The sequence below is a fragment of the Siniperca chuatsi genome, linkage group LG19 (assembly GCF_020085105.1).
Source record: "Siniperca chuatsi isolate FFG_IHB_CAS linkage group LG19, ASM2008510v1, whole genome shotgun sequence".
Taxonomy (NCBI): Eukaryota; Metazoa; Chordata; class Actinopteri; order Centrarchiformes; family Sinipercidae; genus Siniperca; species Siniperca chuatsi.
The window spans coordinates 13,279,893-13,298,391 of NC_058060.1; the positions used below are offsets into that span (position 1 = coordinate 13,279,893).

The 18,499-nt window shown below is 42.9% G+C and overlaps 1 protein-coding gene and 1 long non-coding RNA gene across 2 annotated transcripts; one reads left to right on the forward strand and one right to left on the reverse strand.

The window, feature by feature from the left end:
* Positions 1 to 4,927: 4,927 nt before the first annotated feature.
* On the reverse strand, positions 4,928 to 12,088 carry LOC122866976. Its single transcript, XR_006375838.1, has 3 exons — positions 11,986 to 12,088; positions 8,226 to 8,276; positions 4,928 to 7,060 (listed from the first exon to the last, which is right to left on the reverse strand). It is a non-coding gene; the product is annotated as an uncharacterized LOC122866976 (long non-coding RNA).
* arxa (aristaless related homeobox a) lies at positions 11,177 to 17,919 on the forward strand. Its single transcript, XM_044177279.1, has 5 exons — positions 11,177 to 11,706; positions 12,034 to 12,595; positions 13,976 to 14,021; positions 15,708 to 16,039; positions 16,794 to 17,919. The coding sequence occupies exons 1-5, from the start codon at positions 11,517 to 11,519 to the stop codon at positions 17,053 to 17,055; spliced, it is 1,392 nt and encodes a 463-aa protein (XP_044033214.1). The 5' UTR covers positions 11,177 to 11,516; the 3' UTR covers positions 17,056 to 17,919.
* The last annotated feature ends 580 nt before the right edge of the window (positions 17,920 to 18,499 follow it).

Below are 18,499 nucleotides of genomic sequence, written 5' to 3' on the forward strand. Positions count from 1 at the left end.
CACATCCTCACGTCCTGTAAAACAAACATCTAGACAAAAAAACTATTTAGTATAGCCTACAGTATAGGCTTCCAAATTTGCTGTACCTTTTTTTTACATGAGTGTTTATTCTGAAGACAAAGTAAAGTGTTTACACTGCAATGGAGGCGAACGTGCCACCAACCTGAACGCTGGGGCCACCGTCTCTCAGGATTTAATGCTCCACTGGTTCATCAAGTTGGCCTTAATTTTGTCATGCGTGACAGACACTGAGTTACAGTTTTGTCTAAAGTGAGTTATCATTCCTGCATAATTAACTGACTTCTCTTAAAACCGTCATAATACACGGGATAACCTCTGCATGCTGCAGCGAGCAATTCATTCTACAACAGCAAAAGGCCTCCAAAAGGCCTATACATTACTTTACGCAAAATGTATTCAGTTCATTTCTTGAAATAGATGGTCAAACAAGGGGTACCTAATGTCCCCTGTGCAGCATGTATCAAAAAGAATCAATTTCGCCTCACTCACTCTTGCCTCGCTTCCCCTCTTGTCTATTTCTTTTCTTTTTGGGAGGTGTTGGGGAAGGGTAAATGATGGCAATTCTCATAGCGAGGCGCAAATAAACTCGCCGCGGCAGAAGTAACTGTTCTCCGGCGAGGCGTGCAGTCAGGCCCGGACCCCCCGCTGGCAGCCAGTCAGGGTGCTGTGCCAAAGACGAGAAAGCCCAATGGCAGGAAAATATCACGTCCCAGTCTCCGGAAATTGATCTGCTCCTTGCATGGAGAAAGAAAATGAGCGATTTTAATTTCATCCCCGAGTCTGATGATAGAATTCTAGAGTATTTGGGTCCAATCCGGATGGTGCCTGTGTGTTTTAAGAGAGGCAGGAATAGCTGGAGACGGGAGAGAGGAGACTGTTGTTGCCTACTGACAGTTATATCTATGCATGCGTAAGTGGGTCATAAATGCTTTGTTATTAGATGCCTGCTGAACTCAATGGCTTGATGGTAAATGGTACACTCACCTGGCACAGTCTATCCCCGTATGCATAAACAAGCAATCTCTCTCTCTCTCTCACACACACACACACACACACACACACACACACACACACACACACACACACACACACACGGCGCGCACACAGTTACAAGCCTATTCTATGATGTGATGACATCTTCAGCCTTTTATAGCACATGCAAGTGCACAAACTTTCATATGTACTTACAATGTACAGTATGTGCTATTTTAAACCCCGTCTTCTATATGCTGACCTTTTTTAAAGGGTCACCTCACCTAAAACACACACACACACAAAAACATAGTATCCCGTCTACCCCTAGTGCCATCTAGCCATGGAGATTTTCAGATATTTGTTCTTTAGACTGGACAATGCAGACCTTGCTGAGGACTGTCATTGGGACTATTATTTCAGGATAAAGCCCCTTTTGATGCTTTGAGCACAACAAACAAAATCCCATTGTGTTGGAGTGGTGGCAGAAATCTCAAACACAGATTGTTGAAAACCTTTGTGAAACTAAAATTATCTGCATGGCTATATGCTCTTATTAGCATCTGAGAAAACACGTTTTTCCTTATAGTGTTAGTTGGGTGAATTAATCCTTTAAAGGCCCTGCACACCCACACTGGTGTTGTCAGTTATTTTGAGTGATTGGGTAATGATTTTCAGGTTAAAGTCGGGCGAATCTATGCTGGGAATTATGGGACCAAACTCAATGCACCAATAAGAATGTCTGTACATGCCCACACAGTCCTAAAAAGAGGTCTCATCAGGCAAAATAATTAAAATCACATGAGTGGGTTTACCATGAGTGTGCAAGGCCTTTTACATGACCAATACGATGGTATTATATCTTATCAAGTAAGTATTGAGTTTATACAGTATACTTTACGATATGTATAATTTATATGGTCCACAATTCATACCGGGATTCTCAAGTGATGGTCAAACCTTAAAGGAAATATATAGCCAGAGTTATAGTGGTTAAAAAATGCATCTACCACTGTACCTGCAAATTTGTAATATTACTACATCCATACTGGTAGTTATATATAGATCAAGTATACTTTTGATTAAATTAATCAGGCAGTAGCAAGTAGCAACGACTAATTAGTGTGTGCTTACACACTTTCCTGCTCTTGTTTCTCTACAGTAATGAGATTCGTCTTCTCTTAATTCTTCTTTGAGCAGGGGGGAAAGCAGCTGTCAGATATACTCTTTTAGACACAAAGCAAAGCAAAACACCACTTTATACGGTACAGATAGGCATTGAATCTACACAAAACATGAAATTGAGTCTTTTGTTAGCCTGCTGATATCACACAGAATTCAGCCGTCATTTCAAACCACATCAGCAATTTAAAAAATGGTAGTGATACGATTTATTCTAATTGGCTACTTCTCTGTATTCTGTAGAGTTGCTACAACTGCGTAAAATGTGCTCAAATGTGTCAAGAAAAGAACATAGAAACTTAACTTTGTGAAGGACATAAGTGCACATGACATCTGAATTGTTACCACCTGGCCTCATCTTGTGTATCGCTGGTGGGTAACTGCTGTATTTGGATGTCACATCTAACAAGAAATAGCTTAGATTCTTGTATTTTGTAATTACAGCCCTGTTACACACTATTGCAGCTTAATGTTAAATGACTCCTGACATGAGCCATCCAGTACCCCACACACACACAAACACACAGAGACACACACACACACATTTGACAGCTCCATTTAACGCTGATTAGATTTGCAAGGACATGTAGTATACCCTCTCTGGTTCTCTCCCTGAGTAGGTTGAGTATCTCCTGAATCCTATCTATCGTGGTAATGTTATGCAAATGGTTTAATATGAAGATAAAAGACTGTTGCAGCGTGTGGCGCTCTCCTGGTTCACAGCCTCGTGTTTCCAGGACGATAGCTCTAACGAGGAGGGCACTATTTGGGAGTCATTAAATGATGGCCTTCCTGACATGCACCCGCTCACCACCACTGCTACCCGCCCCGCGTTGGCCATTAAAGTGGCTCACACCCACACCAAGACACACACTACAGACGCCTTTTAGCGCCAGCTCCCAGTTTCTTACACATCACAGTGTCACAGAATAGAAAATTACACTCTCCTCCCACAGAGAAAATTGCTTTGGAATTGCTTGGTTATAAAGATGTGCTTTAAAGAGAGGGGGTGCATGCAATAAAAAAGGACACACACAAACACAATTACTTAAGCACTCTAAGGACAATTCTCACAAGTTAATCAGAGGATTTACCAATTATTGATGTCAAAAGGATTTTGTTGTGTATCTGTTTATGGCCTATGTTTATGTACTGCATGTGTTTGTCTTTGCATTCAAGTTATTTAGTGTGCATTTTATTTTTCTTTCCTGTTGTGTATATGTGCTGAATTATTACTGTGCACATGAGGAGCGATGTTGCTTTCTACACAGCCACAGACGAGTTATTAAACAAAACAAGACGCGAAAGTAGACACAAACTGTTGGGCTGATGTAAGAAAAACATAATGCAATGCATCATAGCAGGGACACAAGTGGAAAATTGAAGACAACAAGGTGAAAGGTGTGTCAGCATCAAAAGACAAGAGAGGCGTGATGGAGATGAAAGGGATAAAATACAAAGTGGAAAATAGTAGAGAAGACAGAAAGAAGGAGAGATAAGATACAAGATGGTACAGCAAACAAAAGTCTGAGTGGACAAGGAAAGAGACGAGTGGATGAATAACATCCATGACGTATGACTTTCTATTGGACATGAGCAAATTGCTTCACCAGGCATTGTGGGATTCCAGGGGACGCAGGACTGACCAGCAATGTGGAAAAAAGAGAGGAGTCGAAAGTTGAACATTTTCAACTTTATCCAAATAAGGATGAAATTCACCTGGTGGATACGCAGTATTTTGTCCAAAAAACTGACAACAAGAAAAGGAAATGCAGTGGTGGGTCAGGAAGTTTAGTCTTTACCTGCTGGGGAGACATGTCTGTGGAGGAGAGGTTCATTAGGCCTATTGTACTTTCTGGGATCCCTCTTTTCTTTGTCCCTGGCCTCCAGCATTACAGATACAAAACAAAAATGAAGTGCTGCTTGGCACAACGTCACGTAAATTGTGGTAGAAATTGCAGGTTGCTTATTTACACAGTGTTTGCTAATGAGCAAGCTACTCGCTAGCCTGCGAGCGTTGACACGCCCGCCTCGACGAGCAAGAAGTGGCGGAGGCGATATTGTGTGCGATTTGTTCGCTTCCAGTGTGTTTTCTACGTTAGTATGTTAAAGAGAGCAAAATGACACCTGTAGCAAAGGAGATGTGAACAGAAAACATGTTTAGAGCTCTACTGTCCTACAAAGCTAAAACGCAGTAACTAAATATTTGTTCAAAATAAAGATAAGACTTGAACCTAATCAATATCATCATGGAAATGTTTAATTTCTATGAAAACAGCTTTTTAAATTTGCAGTCACTACAAAACGGAGCTAAAAACCAAGTAAAACTGCAGTAACTGCACTCTGGCTTGTTAATCTGTGGGCTCTGTCACATTTATTGCACTCTCTGCCACAGAAAGACAGCCAACAAGACAGCTAAAGCAATTGGGGTATGTCAAATGTTAGCTAGCTTGAGAGACAGCAACAGCTAGCTTAAGCTAAAACTAAATGTACTTATTAATTTTTCTTCTTGCTGTTATCTGTAGTTGAAAAATGTCTATTTTGATGAACCATTATCTTGGTAATTCAGTTAGTCATTCCACGTAAGTAAATGAGGCAGTAGCTAACTCCAGCTAATGTAGCTAATGATGGAGAATAAAAACCTAACGTTAGCTAAACTCCTCCTAAAGCCAACTAGCTTATTAGCAGAGTAGCAGTAACCACCATTACTTTTGAATCTAACATTAGCAGATTACTTCACGAGATTTGATGTCATTAAACTTAGATACCTTGTAGTTACATATTTAAATGCATTGAATTGTAGATTCATTTATTATATTGATTTCAGGATACATATTAATAGTGGATGGACAGACACCTAGCAAAACAGAGATAGGCCACCATAAATAATCAAAATGAAGTTTATGTTCTTAAACAAATTAGTTAAAATGACAAGAAAGCTAAATAAACACATTTTGTTTGTAGATACTGCATTTTCCCATTCCCCTTTCCCCTGAAGATTATCAGTTTATTATCTTTTTTTAGGTATTATTTGGTTTTGGGTTAACATGTATGCATGGTTCTATATCTTTGTATTCACCTCTGCAACCTGTTAACCTCTACAGATGAGCTAGGTAGTGACATGCTAACAAAATGCCCTGTGAGCAGGTAATGAGGCATACTGAGCCACTACAAATGTCCGGGTATAGGATATTCTGTCAAACTGTCTCTGGACCGGCCCAGCAACACATCAGACACCTCATCACAAATAGAATTAGCTCCGTGGACAGAAGCAAAATGACTGGATGTTTGGCAGGAAGTGTAATGGCATTGGGGTGCTGGTGTTGTTTTCCTTGTAGGGGGGACCAAAGAGCAGGAGTGTGTATCAGTCCAGACACTTAGTGTGGTGCCAGTTATACTATTCAAGAATGCGTGGACAGGTAGTGAGGATGCCTCCTCTAAATCCGTAGTTTAGCTAGGTAGTTTTGAGGGTTGGTCTGAGATGTGAAGAGGAAAACTTGAGGTGAATGGTTTTTGGACAAGGAATGAGTGTGTTCAACATCAGAGAACGAGGAGGGTGTGTTTATATCTGTGTGGTTTTCTTGTCCAAGTGTGTGTTTGACTGCAAGTGTGTGACTGATGTTATATCAATCTGGGAATGACTGTGTGTGAGCTTCAGTGTCTCTGTGTATGCACTTGTATATGTGTGTCTGTCCCCAGCACCATCATTAGGTCGTAGGCAGTCCCAGCGTTGGGGGTGTAGCTTGGCTGCTCCTGCGGCCTCTCAGGCCAATTTAGGGGGAGAAAAGCACTTCGATCCTGGCCTGCAAGTCTGAGGGTCCCCAGCGGGAGGCAGCGCAGCCCTGCAATCTATATTGGATTTATTCCTTTCCCATCTACAGGCCCCACACACCCCACAGAGAGGAAGTCTCAACTGCACTCTCTGTGTCCCTAAGACAATATGTTATGGTACACACATGAGTACACATAATCGTGTAAACATGATTGCAGAGACACACTCAGAGGCACACACACCTAGTCTATCTTCAAGGCACACTCCCCCACAGCAAGGAAGTTATAGCAGCACACTTTCTGTCCCTGTAGGAGATGCACCGGGGTCAAGGTATACTGAGATTTGTGAGAGACACACATACAGACAACAGACAGTCAGAGAGAGTCATCCAAGCTACTGACACAGTGAGTTATTTGAAGCTGGCCATTGTTTCTCTCATGGTAAATATTGTTCAGATTTATAAAGGCCAGGGTGTAAAATGCATTTTTATCACATTAAAGCAAGAAAAAAAGAATTTACATAAAACTCAGACAAGGTCAGGGAGAAACGAGGTTCTTAATTTAGTCTAATCAACTGTCATTTGCATCGCGCCATTTGCGCAAGGTATTGCCACTAACTGAATAAATGGACTTCTTCAGACTCAAGGGGGGGCACTCCGGTTTTGATAAGCTGGCAACATAACTGATTTGCATATATTACTTTGATTATCTCATTACTAGGATGATTCTTGCGGAATTTTTGACACTCGCGCAATCGAATTAAAATTAAGGCACGCAATCAATAAAAGGGCAACGCGGCTGTGAAAACACACGGCACCCCAGGTTTGTATGGTCAACTAGCGATGATGATGACGGTTATGATGATGATGTAGCAGATGATGATGATGACCTCTTCAGCTCACGAGCTCCTGGACTCCATTGTAGGTTTACGAGAGTCTCGGGCTCTTGATTCCTGTGATCAAAGCAGTAATCAGTGGAGACAATAGGGGCCGTGAAATTGCCGCTCTCGTGTGGGTGACCTATCCACCTGCCATGAATCCAAGAGTGGCCCACAGGCGGCTCATGTTCCCGCAATCGATAATAGAGCTCACAGCTTTCCTCCGACTCAACCCATCTGTGGAATGATGAAATCAAGCGTAAAGACGCGCACGCCTAGGATAATTTTGCAATGCAGTAGCCACAATAACCTGGCACATTGTCGGGAACAGGTACAGGCCATCAATTCAGCTGAGCTCTAAGGTATGATCAGGTATCATCTGTCACCCAAACCTCCAAACCTGGTCTGATGAGGGATCTTAAATATCAAATGTATCTTTTGGTTTGATTTTATATGTGGCTTAAAAAACCTACACTTCTTTCAAATTGTGCAGGATTTTTTTTTTTGTTCTAATGGCAAAATCTGCAAAACTACATTATGACAAGTGGTTCATTTGTTGCCGCACACAATTTGTTTGAGGGAAGAAGCTTTGAAGACTCCTTCTCTCCTCTCCTAATAGACGCTCACTCGCCTGCACACTAACCGAGCAAAGGCACACGTCCACGTTTTAAATTCATGATGTAAATAATTATAGGCCTGGAAATTGATTTCCTTACGACCTTCTCCAGCAAACGAGGCATCCGACGCCCCCCCCCCAAAAAAAAGAAAGCTACTTCTGTTGAAGCATTAAGTCATTAATTATTTTCCTTACATAAGGACAAATTATCGAGTCAGTTGAACGAAATTAGAACCCTTTGTTTCTGATCAGACCGCATTACCGCTGGAAATTACGGATGATGGCTGCGTGCGCGCTCGCCTTTGTTGTTTCGATCATCGCCTGTCGCTCTGAACTCGCGCTAACAAAGTCATTAAATTGACTCCCTCTCGCTCTCATTATGCGGGCTGTTAATAATCTCTAATTAACTTTGCTTACGCGCGCCTTAAAAGCCCCCCACCCCTCTCAACACACTCTCTTTCCGTCTCTCTCCCTCCTTTCCGTCTTTTCCTGCTCGGCCTCTCAAGCAGAGCAAGTGTCCAATTATGTTAGAGCGCGAGGATGGATGGGAGGATGGAGGATGAGTTGTCGGCACCAAGGCCACGAGCCAGTTGGTGCAAGTTAGGGACCAGTATTTACACGTGTTGCATAGGGATACACTTGTGGGATAACAGAAAACTGATAGCAAAATAAGCCTATCCCGGATGTAGGATGCAGGTGGATGGGAGGTGGGGGTGGGGACCAAGGATCATGCATACAAATGTGTAAATATAAACGTGTCTTTACATTATAATAACTGGGTCTTACCTGTTAGAGCAGTTTGCTATTCCGTCCAGGAGATGGCGCCAGTTGAATGACCTGCAAGGCAAAGCACAATCTGCTGGTCATAAATGATGGACTTCATTAGTATCACCTCCATGGCCAACACTGGAGAAGACGAGACATGGGCTGAAAGGGAGCAGAGGCAGCCTGCAACACTTAGCAGAAAGATGTTAAAATGAATGTACTCATAGCATGCTTTTAATACACAGATCCTCCTTGTGACTTGAATATGTTTAAAATAAATGACACTAGAAAGGCCTGTGGACTTTCAGAGTCTAACACACAGTGGCACAGCAGCAGTAGGCTATCTGAGCTTTAAACGAACAGAAAGCATGCAACCTGGGTTTCCCCTTGGATATCATCAAGTTAGGATGTTATGCAAATACAGGGGAGGCGGTGGTGAGGTGGTGCTGAAACGGAAGGCGGCCTCTCTCCGCCATCTCTTCACCTGCACGTCAAATAGACGGAAAATTGAAAATGTGAAAATTGCGCTCTGACTATTCCATCCCCCTCTAATGTATGCGCGTAATTAGTGCATTTAAACAAAGCGCGGATGTCCTGCTGGCTGAAATGGCGGCTGACATCTCTTTTTCCACAGGGTTAATAACAGTGTACGGATAAATGAATCAAATTGTGGCCCCCAAATTACAGAGCGACTCTAAATACCCGTCTGTATTACGCACGTCTGTTTGTGACCGCGCAGGAAAAGGCATAACATTTTATATTGTTATTACACTCATTACATTGATTTGCGTGCAAATAAACAAGCTCGGAAGTTTGTGACACCACAAAAAGTTGCGGATGGATTAAATCTGACACCATCCGTGTAGTGACAGTGTGCATCTGCTTATAATACTATGTTACATGTTTTATTAATGCAGAAGAAAACAAAATGATATATTGACTTTGTCTGATAACATAACTTTCATTACAGAGGAAATGTGCTACATAAAAAGGCTAATAGAACAGCATGACTTTAAGTGCTATGTTTGCAGATATATTTCATATCATCTGTGTTGGTTACATTTTTGTGAGACTGTTAAGTAAAATAAAAAGTTGAAAAGTGAGATAGGTGGGTTTACCTCCTCTAAATCTACAAAGCAGCCTGCACCTTAACTAAACAGATCAATGGCGCTCTTATTCCAGTTTCAATCACAAAAAGGCCATAAAGCTATCGCTTAAAAACAGAAAAAAGAAGAAAAAAGAATAACTTGTGCAATTTTCTGGACATGTATTTTATTGTTATTTTTCGTTTGCTGCGATGCTCTAGCCCGGGCAGATACATAACGGAGGGGGAGAGAGAGAGAGAGAGAGAGAGAGAGAGAGAGAGAGAGAGAGAGAGAGTGTGTGTGTGTAAATTGCAGCTTGCTGAAGTTTTTGGATTGAATTCTGAAAATGATCCTTTTAACAGTGATGGGCTCTGAGGCGAGGATAAGGGTCATGCCATTCACAGCGGGTTAAATAGACTTTCATTTAAAATTACATTCTCGATCCATCTCTCCATCTCTGCCCCTCTCCACCGCGGAGTCCCTGCGTGCTATCCCGGCTCCCCATGCGGCGTCTCATCACCGTCGCGCCACCCTCACTTTTGAAGTCAATCCACAATTCCAGCAGAGAGCAGGCAATTGGAGGGAGAGGGAGAGAGAGAGAGAGCAAGAGATAGATAGACAGATATTAATGTAGGCCTAGATACTAATTCTATTAATGCTTCCCTTTCTCCTGTCTAAACACAATATTTTTAAAATGCTGCAACATAGTTTTAGGCAAATTTCTGATCCCAATGTTAAGATTTCTGTTTCTATGTGACTCAGTCTCTGACATGGCTTTCGCAGGTGCCGTCTGAGGTTGAACGCAAACTCCGCGCCAGATTTTTTTCCATCTTGGCACAAGGATTCAGGAGACAGTGTTTGTACGGCCTGAAAAAAAGGGAATGTAGTTTATCATGTAGCTAGCTATATGTAGTGATGGGGAGCATTAAGACTACCCATCACAAAAAAGGCCTATTCCGTGTTTAATTGCATTATTATATTGAATTTAATCATTTCGTTTATTATTATTATTATCTCGATTGTTACACATTTCTAATATTTTTTAAGTAATATAAATAACATAAAATAATAGTGTGCCCATATACTATATGGGCTATATGTTAGGTCCCTTAAGGGAGTGAATTGTGAAAAGGAGTTACTATTTTAACGCCCTCTGGCATAAATCAAGAATTGATAGCAGTATTAACAATTATTATTGTTAATATTGTACTGTATTAATGTAATAATAATGTCACGCTGTAATATACTGTTCTGTAAACCTACATATGTAGGCTACAGTACGACGAGGCTATAGGTGTACAGAATAGGCCTTTTTCAAAGCAGACAATCTGACCTGTCATAGCAGGAAAAGCACAAGTGTCCCTGTGAGCCATGACAGTGTGACAGTGAGCCACGTGCACACCAGGACCCTGAAACAGCTAAATGGAATTCAGCCATTTTTAATTTTATTATTTACACCTGTGCTTTTCCTACTGTGAAATATCAAAATGTCTTCCATGAAAAAAAAAGCCTGTTGTGATCTTGTGTCTTGACCAACAGTCATTGTGCTGATTATTGTGTTTGTACATTTTGGCTATATAGCCTATTGCACTTAATTAACGTTATCAAACACACATGTGCTTAGTTGCAGACGTCTGCCAAAAAAATCCTTGCATTATCAAATAATTTCATTGGAAAACAAATCAACTAATCAACATTTTTATACAAACCGGGGAAAAAAATGAAAATCAACCCGACAAGCAGGAAAAACTGATTTAACGTGATTTGTTTTTGCAACTTTATCTGCTGAGTTCGTTCCACGGAGGAAACACTACTCCATTTCCGGTTTTGTTGCCTTTCCCTCAAATTAACTATAATCGTAAAATATATAAAGCAGCTCCGCGCTATCTTTCTCCCCACATACACACACGAGCCAATCAGGCGTGCAGTAACAGCCTATACGTATGCTGAGCGAGCGCGCGGAGCGGAGAAGCGCCTGGCAGACCTGAGCGCAGCGCGAGGCAGTCAAACCGCTGTCTGTCATTAGCTGAGTGTGACAGAGGAGCGAGAGAGAGAGAGAGAGAGGGAGGAGGAGTAAACGGTCCCGGTTCAAACAGACACACCGGCCTGAGAGGAGAGAAGAAGAGAGCACCGGACCCCGCGAGAAAGAGAGAGAGAGAGAGAGAGAGAGGGGAGAGAGGGAGAGAGTGGGAGACGTTACTGACACTAGACGAGCCGAAGCGTCGACATGAGCGGTCAGTTTGAGGAAGATATCCACGACCGGGGCGAGAGGAAGAGCAGTAAATCCCCGACGCTGCTCTCCTCTTACTGCATAGACAGCATTCTGGGCCGCCGGAGTCCCTGTAAGGTCAGACTGATGGGGGCGCAAAGTTTGACGGGTCTGCCTAGCAGAGGGGAGCTGGACAAGACGGCTGACAGTAAGTTTTCTTTGAGCTGAAATTAAAGAGTCTACATCGGTAAATTTGGAGCATAGGGGATAAACGTGTGACAAATGAGCTAGTTTTATGCTCAAAATCTGTAGTTAATGCGCCAAGAAGAGTTGCTTTTCATGCAGCCAGCAGGTCATCGCGTTTTATCGTGAATAATGTCGTTGTTTTCATTATAGCTGGCTAGTAAATGTTTCCGAGACTGGAATTGTTTTCAGGCCTACAAAAAGCAGGCTATTTAACTTTGTTAAGCAGAAAATGTTTGCTTACCTTATGTTCGTCGTTATTTGTGACATTTTTGACACGCTTCCTTCTAAGGGCCAACGAAAGACCCCCTTTCTCTCAGCGCTGACATGCACCTGCCACCCAAGCTCCGCCGGCTGTGCGGACCCGCGGGAAAGTACCTCCACGAGCACGCAGAGACGCTGGACAGGGAGCGGCTCCTCCTGGAGCAAGCCAGCGACAGCCTCAAAATCAGCCAGGCGCCGCAGGTGAGCATCAGCCGCAGCAAGTCGTACCGGGAGAACGCGTCACTGAGCCGGGGAGAGGGCGACCAGAGCCCCGGGGAGGGCTCGGAGGACGGCAGCCTGGGACTGGTAGAGCTCGGCCCGTTGAAGTTCGAGGAGGACGCAGGGAAGGAGGAGAGCTGCGGGGACGCGACTGCTCTGTCCCCGAAGGACGAGGAGAGGGAGAGCTTGAACGCCGGGGATGGGGACGTGAGGGACGGGGAGGACAGCGTGTGTCTGTCGGCAGGCAGTGACTCGGAGGAAGGGATGCTGAAACGGAAGCAGAGAAGATACAGGACTACCTTCACCAGTTACCAGCTGGAGGAGCTGGAGAGGGCTTTCCAGAAGACACACTACCCCGACGTCTTCACCAGGTAGAAAAAATTAAAATAGGCTACTTTAAAAAAAAAAAAATTAAGACTGGAAAATTCCGCTCTAAAATTTTGTCTTCCCTAAAATTATTATCATTATGATTATGATTATTATTATACCAATTCTGCATGGGCCTTTACAAATTTAAAACGACAAAATCTAGGCCTAAGAATCTTAATTTACATAGACATATAAAACGTCTATAATTACACTAGTCTACAATAATTGTGTCTTATAATAATAATTATTATGACTATTATTATTACAGATGAATAGGTTTCAAATAAAATCCAAGAAACACATAGCACAAAACATGCAACGTGTTCTAATATTGAATAATGCCATGGGTGAACGTGATAATTAATTGCATTTATTTCTAAATAAACACTTCCCGACCCCAGAACATTTTTCTGAAACAGTCCCAGTAATTCCACACGCGTTTAACTGGACACTGTGCGGATCACACCTCATAAAATGCCCCAATACCAAACCCGTGCCTTGCATAAGTGAACACAATAGGCCTGTGAGTGCTAACAATGGGGACGGTTTGTTACATGTACCCGCTCCTGTTGATGACAGCGGTGTTATTCTCAGGAGGAATAATTAACCGCTGCAGCTCAGGTTACCTGCTGGACATGATACTGAAAAGCCTACAGTGTCCAAAAGACCCATCAAGGCCTAACCTCAAGGGCAGTACACACACAAACACGCATGAACTACGAGCTTTATATGAATTTTCTGAGGCTTTTATGCTGGTAGAAATGTTTCAGAAAAATACATTATTAGGATTTTTATGTAGTAGGGCCCCCCAAAATGAATACAATTTCATTCAAATATTTTCTGCTCAATTATTTTGATAATTGATGCATCCGCATTTTATGCTTGAAAATAGAAGCTTTTCTGACACAAGAACCCACATTTTCGATTTTTTTTCACCATTTGGATTATTCATATTTTTCAATCGATTTACATTAAGGCCACTTGTAGGTCTAATTTACGCTGCAAGCCCATCTTGCAGCTGAAAGGAGCGTCAATTGCTTTGTGGCAGGCTAGTTTAGATGTCATTATTTCAACCATTATGTTGTTACAGTGACAGGCCTGTGCTAAGGGAAATCTAACAATCACTAGGCCTATTTCTACCCATCCGTGACAGGGAAAATAGAATATGGCTATGGCGTCTTTCTGCAGCCCATGCCAGGGAGGAGAGAGAAAAAATCAAGCCTATTTTCGTCATCTATTGTTGACAGTGAACAACAGGAGGGGACAAAACAGCAATTCTACGTTTCTTCCAAACGGTAGCCCCCGTAACCTTGAATCTTTTCTTTCTGTCTCTCTGCCTTTTCTCCCTTCCGCTTTCTTCTCTTTTTAAATATTCTTTTCAGAGAAGAGCTCGCAATGCGTCTGGATCTCACCGAGGCCCGTGTTCAAGTAAGTGGGTCTCTGTGTATCTTTATCTGAAAAGAGAAGCCTGTTTTGCTGTAAATCAAATAGGGGGAAAGCAGCACCCTGTAATGTTTTATGTCCTCTATAAAATGTCCCTGGTGCGCAGTGCTGGATAATAACCGGTGAAATGCGTCACTGATTGAGGATCAGCGATTATGGGCCAATTTGAGGCCATAATTTATTACAGTAAAAGTGTGTTAAATGGCCCCAGTCGCTGAGCGGGGAAGGTCTTTCCTGTTATTGAATGTTATTACACGCGAACGAGGGACGTTTTAGTGGCAATTAAGCCGACGCTGGCGATTCATAAAAAGCTCACTTAGTGCAGGAGCAAACACTGTCTATATTCCTGGGTTGAGATGGTGTTTGAATTCCCATCAGAGGGGACAGAGAGGGGGCGAGGCCGGGATGTGTGTGAGAGTAAAAAGATGTGAGAATAAGAGAGGGGAGGGAGGGATGGGAGGGGGAGAAAGAGGGAGGGATAATGCTATTTGATGTCCCATTATGTGATTGCAATAGACCTGCATTGATCCGATGCTTTGCACTTGGGAGCGAATGAGAGACCATTAAAGGTGTTTGCCTGCCCCCCCATCGCACTCTCTCCATCCCTCCCTCTCTCTTCTTCGCCTTGCATGCAAGCTTGCATGTCGAAAGCCCGGGCTCATAACCAGAGAGACAGTTCAAACACGGTGGAAGCTCTGGGAGGTTATGGCCGACGGTAAAACAACAGATGTCTCTTTAGGGGCCGTAGGTGAACAAATCACTTAACGGGCGCCATCAGGAGGTGATAAAAACTCATAAATTCCCGAGGGGCTGTGTAATGCTAAACAGCCCTCTGGGAATAATGTGTGTGTGTGTGTGTGTGTGTGTGTGTGTGTGTGTGTGTGTGTGTGTGTGCCTGTCGCTCAAGCTCGCTCGTTCAATCACTTTCCTCATGTTGACATTTTGCTCATTGTGGGAGCCCCGTGCTTCTGCAGTGCAAACTGGGCAACAGTGGATGCGTGGGAAAGTTAAATACTCTCTTGGATGGAAGTCACTTGTTCTACATCCCTTAAGAATTTAATTTAAAGCGTATTAATTGTTATTGGAGCCAGTTCAGCGGTAATTTTCTGGATCTTTTGTTAACACCGCTCTTAATTATCTCTCCCCACCCTGAAGCCTCGTCTACAGGGACGGGGGGTTTAATTAGACAAAAAGTAGATTTAAGGGACCGTGAGCGGCAGGGTTTACCTTGCATGTAATTACCGTTGACTTTCCGCCTATTGGCCATGCTGAACTAGACAACTATTAGACTACACTGACACAACATTCAATAGAGGCTATGTTAATTACAATGAAACATTGCAGTGATGTAAGCAGGACTGGGAGTTATAGTTTTAATTATTGACAGCATGACAGAGCATGTGTGACTTATCTCCAACTGAGCATCCCCTCCTCTTGTCCTTTAGAGAGGAGAAAAGGCCTCTTTATGCAGCAAAAATGGCCTATTTATATATTGATTCAGCTGTTCTATTCTATTTTTAAACAACATGCAGCCTCTTCTGCATCTATCTTCCTAGAACCAAGATTTATCCGATGATGCCTGTGTCATCTTCCTTCTAACTTAAGGAAAATGAAATAATAGCCATATGTGCTCATATTAATCTCTCTGTGATCACTTCTGTCTGCCCTCAGGTGTGGTTTCAGAACCGCAGGGCCAAGTGGAGGAAGCGCGAGAAGGCCGGGGTGCAGGCCCACCCGTCAGGCCTGCCGTTCCCAGGCCCCCTGGCAGCGGGACACCCTCTCAGCCACTACCTGGAGGGAGGGCCTTTCCCTCACCACCCCCACCCTGCCCTTGAGTCCGCCTGGACAGCTGCTGCAGCTGCAGCCGCTGCCTTCCCCGGCCTGGCCCCACCACCACACAACGGCTCAGCTCCACCCCTGGCCACCCCACTCGGCCTGGGCACTTTCCTGGGCACGGCTGCCATGTTTCGCCACCCTGCCTTCATTGGACCCACTTTTGGCAGGTAAGTTGCACCCACGCACAGATCTCCTTTGGACCTGATAGTTGTTCTTTACACTTATTTACAGCATGACTCACAAATCTCTGTACCTGTAGGACTCCACACTCATCCCTGTATTTTACAGTAAATTGCTGCAATTTTGCAGTCAAGCAGATGTAATGAAAAATGCATAGCAGCAACTAAGGTTATAATAAACTCCCAACCCATGCAACTCTAATGACTGATACAGTCATCCTCAGTCACACTGCATTACTGTTTAACTGAGTGTCTGATTACAAATATGCTATACTGTTAACCATTCACAGTGATGTGTAATCACTCTGTCAAATGCCTTAATAAATTATCCAAACGTGTGATCCTGCAAGACAAGCTGTGAGGGTGGGTGACACTACACACTCCATATGCCACAATTAGCTTCTCATTTGCTTTCGTCCTCTCTATTATGCAGCATTGTTATTAACCTTGTAGTCTCTGTGTTATCTTTTATATTAGAGAAGTCATCATGCAAAAGATCATAGATCTATTTAGGAGGTTTAAGACAACTGCAGTCAAACTGAAGAAACTAAGAGGAAATAAAGTACATCTGAGGGACAGTGAAAATCTTAATTAACAGGCAGTGGTTTTCTTCTTCTACTGCTATTATACAGACAGCTTTTTGACACTGCTCTCTAATGTAAGAAGCAAAGAGCCAGTTTTAAACTTGAATATTGGCAAATTTGTAGCATCCATGAATTGTTACATTTCTGTCTTCTTTCAGGCTCTTCTCCAGTATGAGTCCCCTGACCAGTGCTTCCACCGCTGCAGCTCTCCTCCGTCAGCCCGCCCCTCCCGTAGAGAACCCCTCCCACGCGGGCCCAGTCCTCCCTGACCCTTCCTCTTCTTCCTCCGCCTCTTCTTCCTCGGCAGACCGCAGGGCCTCCAGTATCGCTGCACTGCGCCTCAAGGCCAAGGAACACTCGGCTCAGCTCACCCAGCTCAACATCCTGCCCAACGGAGCCACAGGGAAGGAGGTGTGCTGAACACTCAACACCAACTCTAGGCCTCCCTGTCCCGGGCTTACGTCCCATTCCATGACACCCCGTCCCCCCTCCAAAAACCCATTTATACCTCTGGAGGCTGATGTCCTGATGTCCCTTTGTTCAACCATCCCTGTTACCTCATGTTTCCCCAACAAAATAGCACGACCAAATTCAAAAGAGCACTGGCTAAAAAAAAGCGTGTTTGTGTGTGTGTGTGTGTCTGGTAATTATAGCTATTGTAACATTGTTTTACATACACACACACCTTTCTGAATGACAATAACTTTAATATTTTCCCCTAAGTTTTTCACTAACATAAGTACACAGTGCCAGTGGAGGAATGCTAATTAAAGCTTAGAAAATATTAAGCATTGTTACAGATTGAACTACCCACCAGTTTGTAAAAGTTTAAAATTAGATTCACCATAACTACAACAGTAACATGCTACTTACACATGAATTCATTAGTTATAATAATTCAGTAATGTAATAATAAATATATAATGATAATAATATTTATAATAATAATGATTGTATGCATTGAGCAGGCCCTACTTTTACTTCTGATACTTTAAGTACATTTTGCTCATAATTTGTCTGCTTTTACTTAATATTTTCAAAACATTACTTTTACTTGTAACAGAGATTTTTGGCTACTTTTACTTAATCTGCCGCGCACGCACACACACACAAAGCTGAAGAACCGCAGGGGAACCCAGACTTTTACAAAGGATTCTTGTGCTACTTCAAATGTGGACAACTGGAGTGCTCGACATTAACACTGCTTAATCTGTATGCATTGATGTGGGCTGAGCCAGTCTGCGTCTATAATAAAGGCAAGTTGGAGGAGGTCCCCCCTCAGAACCAAAGGAAAACTGTCCATAGACCTTCCATAGCCTTCTCTACAAGCCTGACTCCTCTACACTGCTCGTCTATCCACCAGTCACACTCAGCAAAGCCACTGTATATATATTTTTTTAAATCTCCGAATCAAACCGGAGTTATTGGAGGTCGTTTCCATCCGTGTCAGCGCCAGATTTCTGTAAATTTTGCTGCAATTTGAGATTTTCTCACTCCTCTGTGGTATTCCGCTGAGTCTGACTCCAGGAGATGCGAGCAAAGCTGAGATCTGAGATGTCTCTCTAATGACGTGACTGTGTGAAAGAAAACTGTACATATTGTGTAAAAAGGAAAAAAAAAGTACCACAAAAAGGATGACTTTCAAAACAAGGTCGTGTATATTTCAGGAGACCGTGTTTTGATAATTTGCACTCGGTGTAGTGTTTAATGAATGTCGCCCTGTGTAGAATTTCACCTGTGTTTATTAGGTTTTTAGATAATTATTTATGTTAAAAATCTTTTCCCCGAGGAACTGAGTGAAGGAACGTTTTTTGTCTTATTAAGTGATTGTAAGTTTCCTGGTTTAATAATGCTAATTTGAATA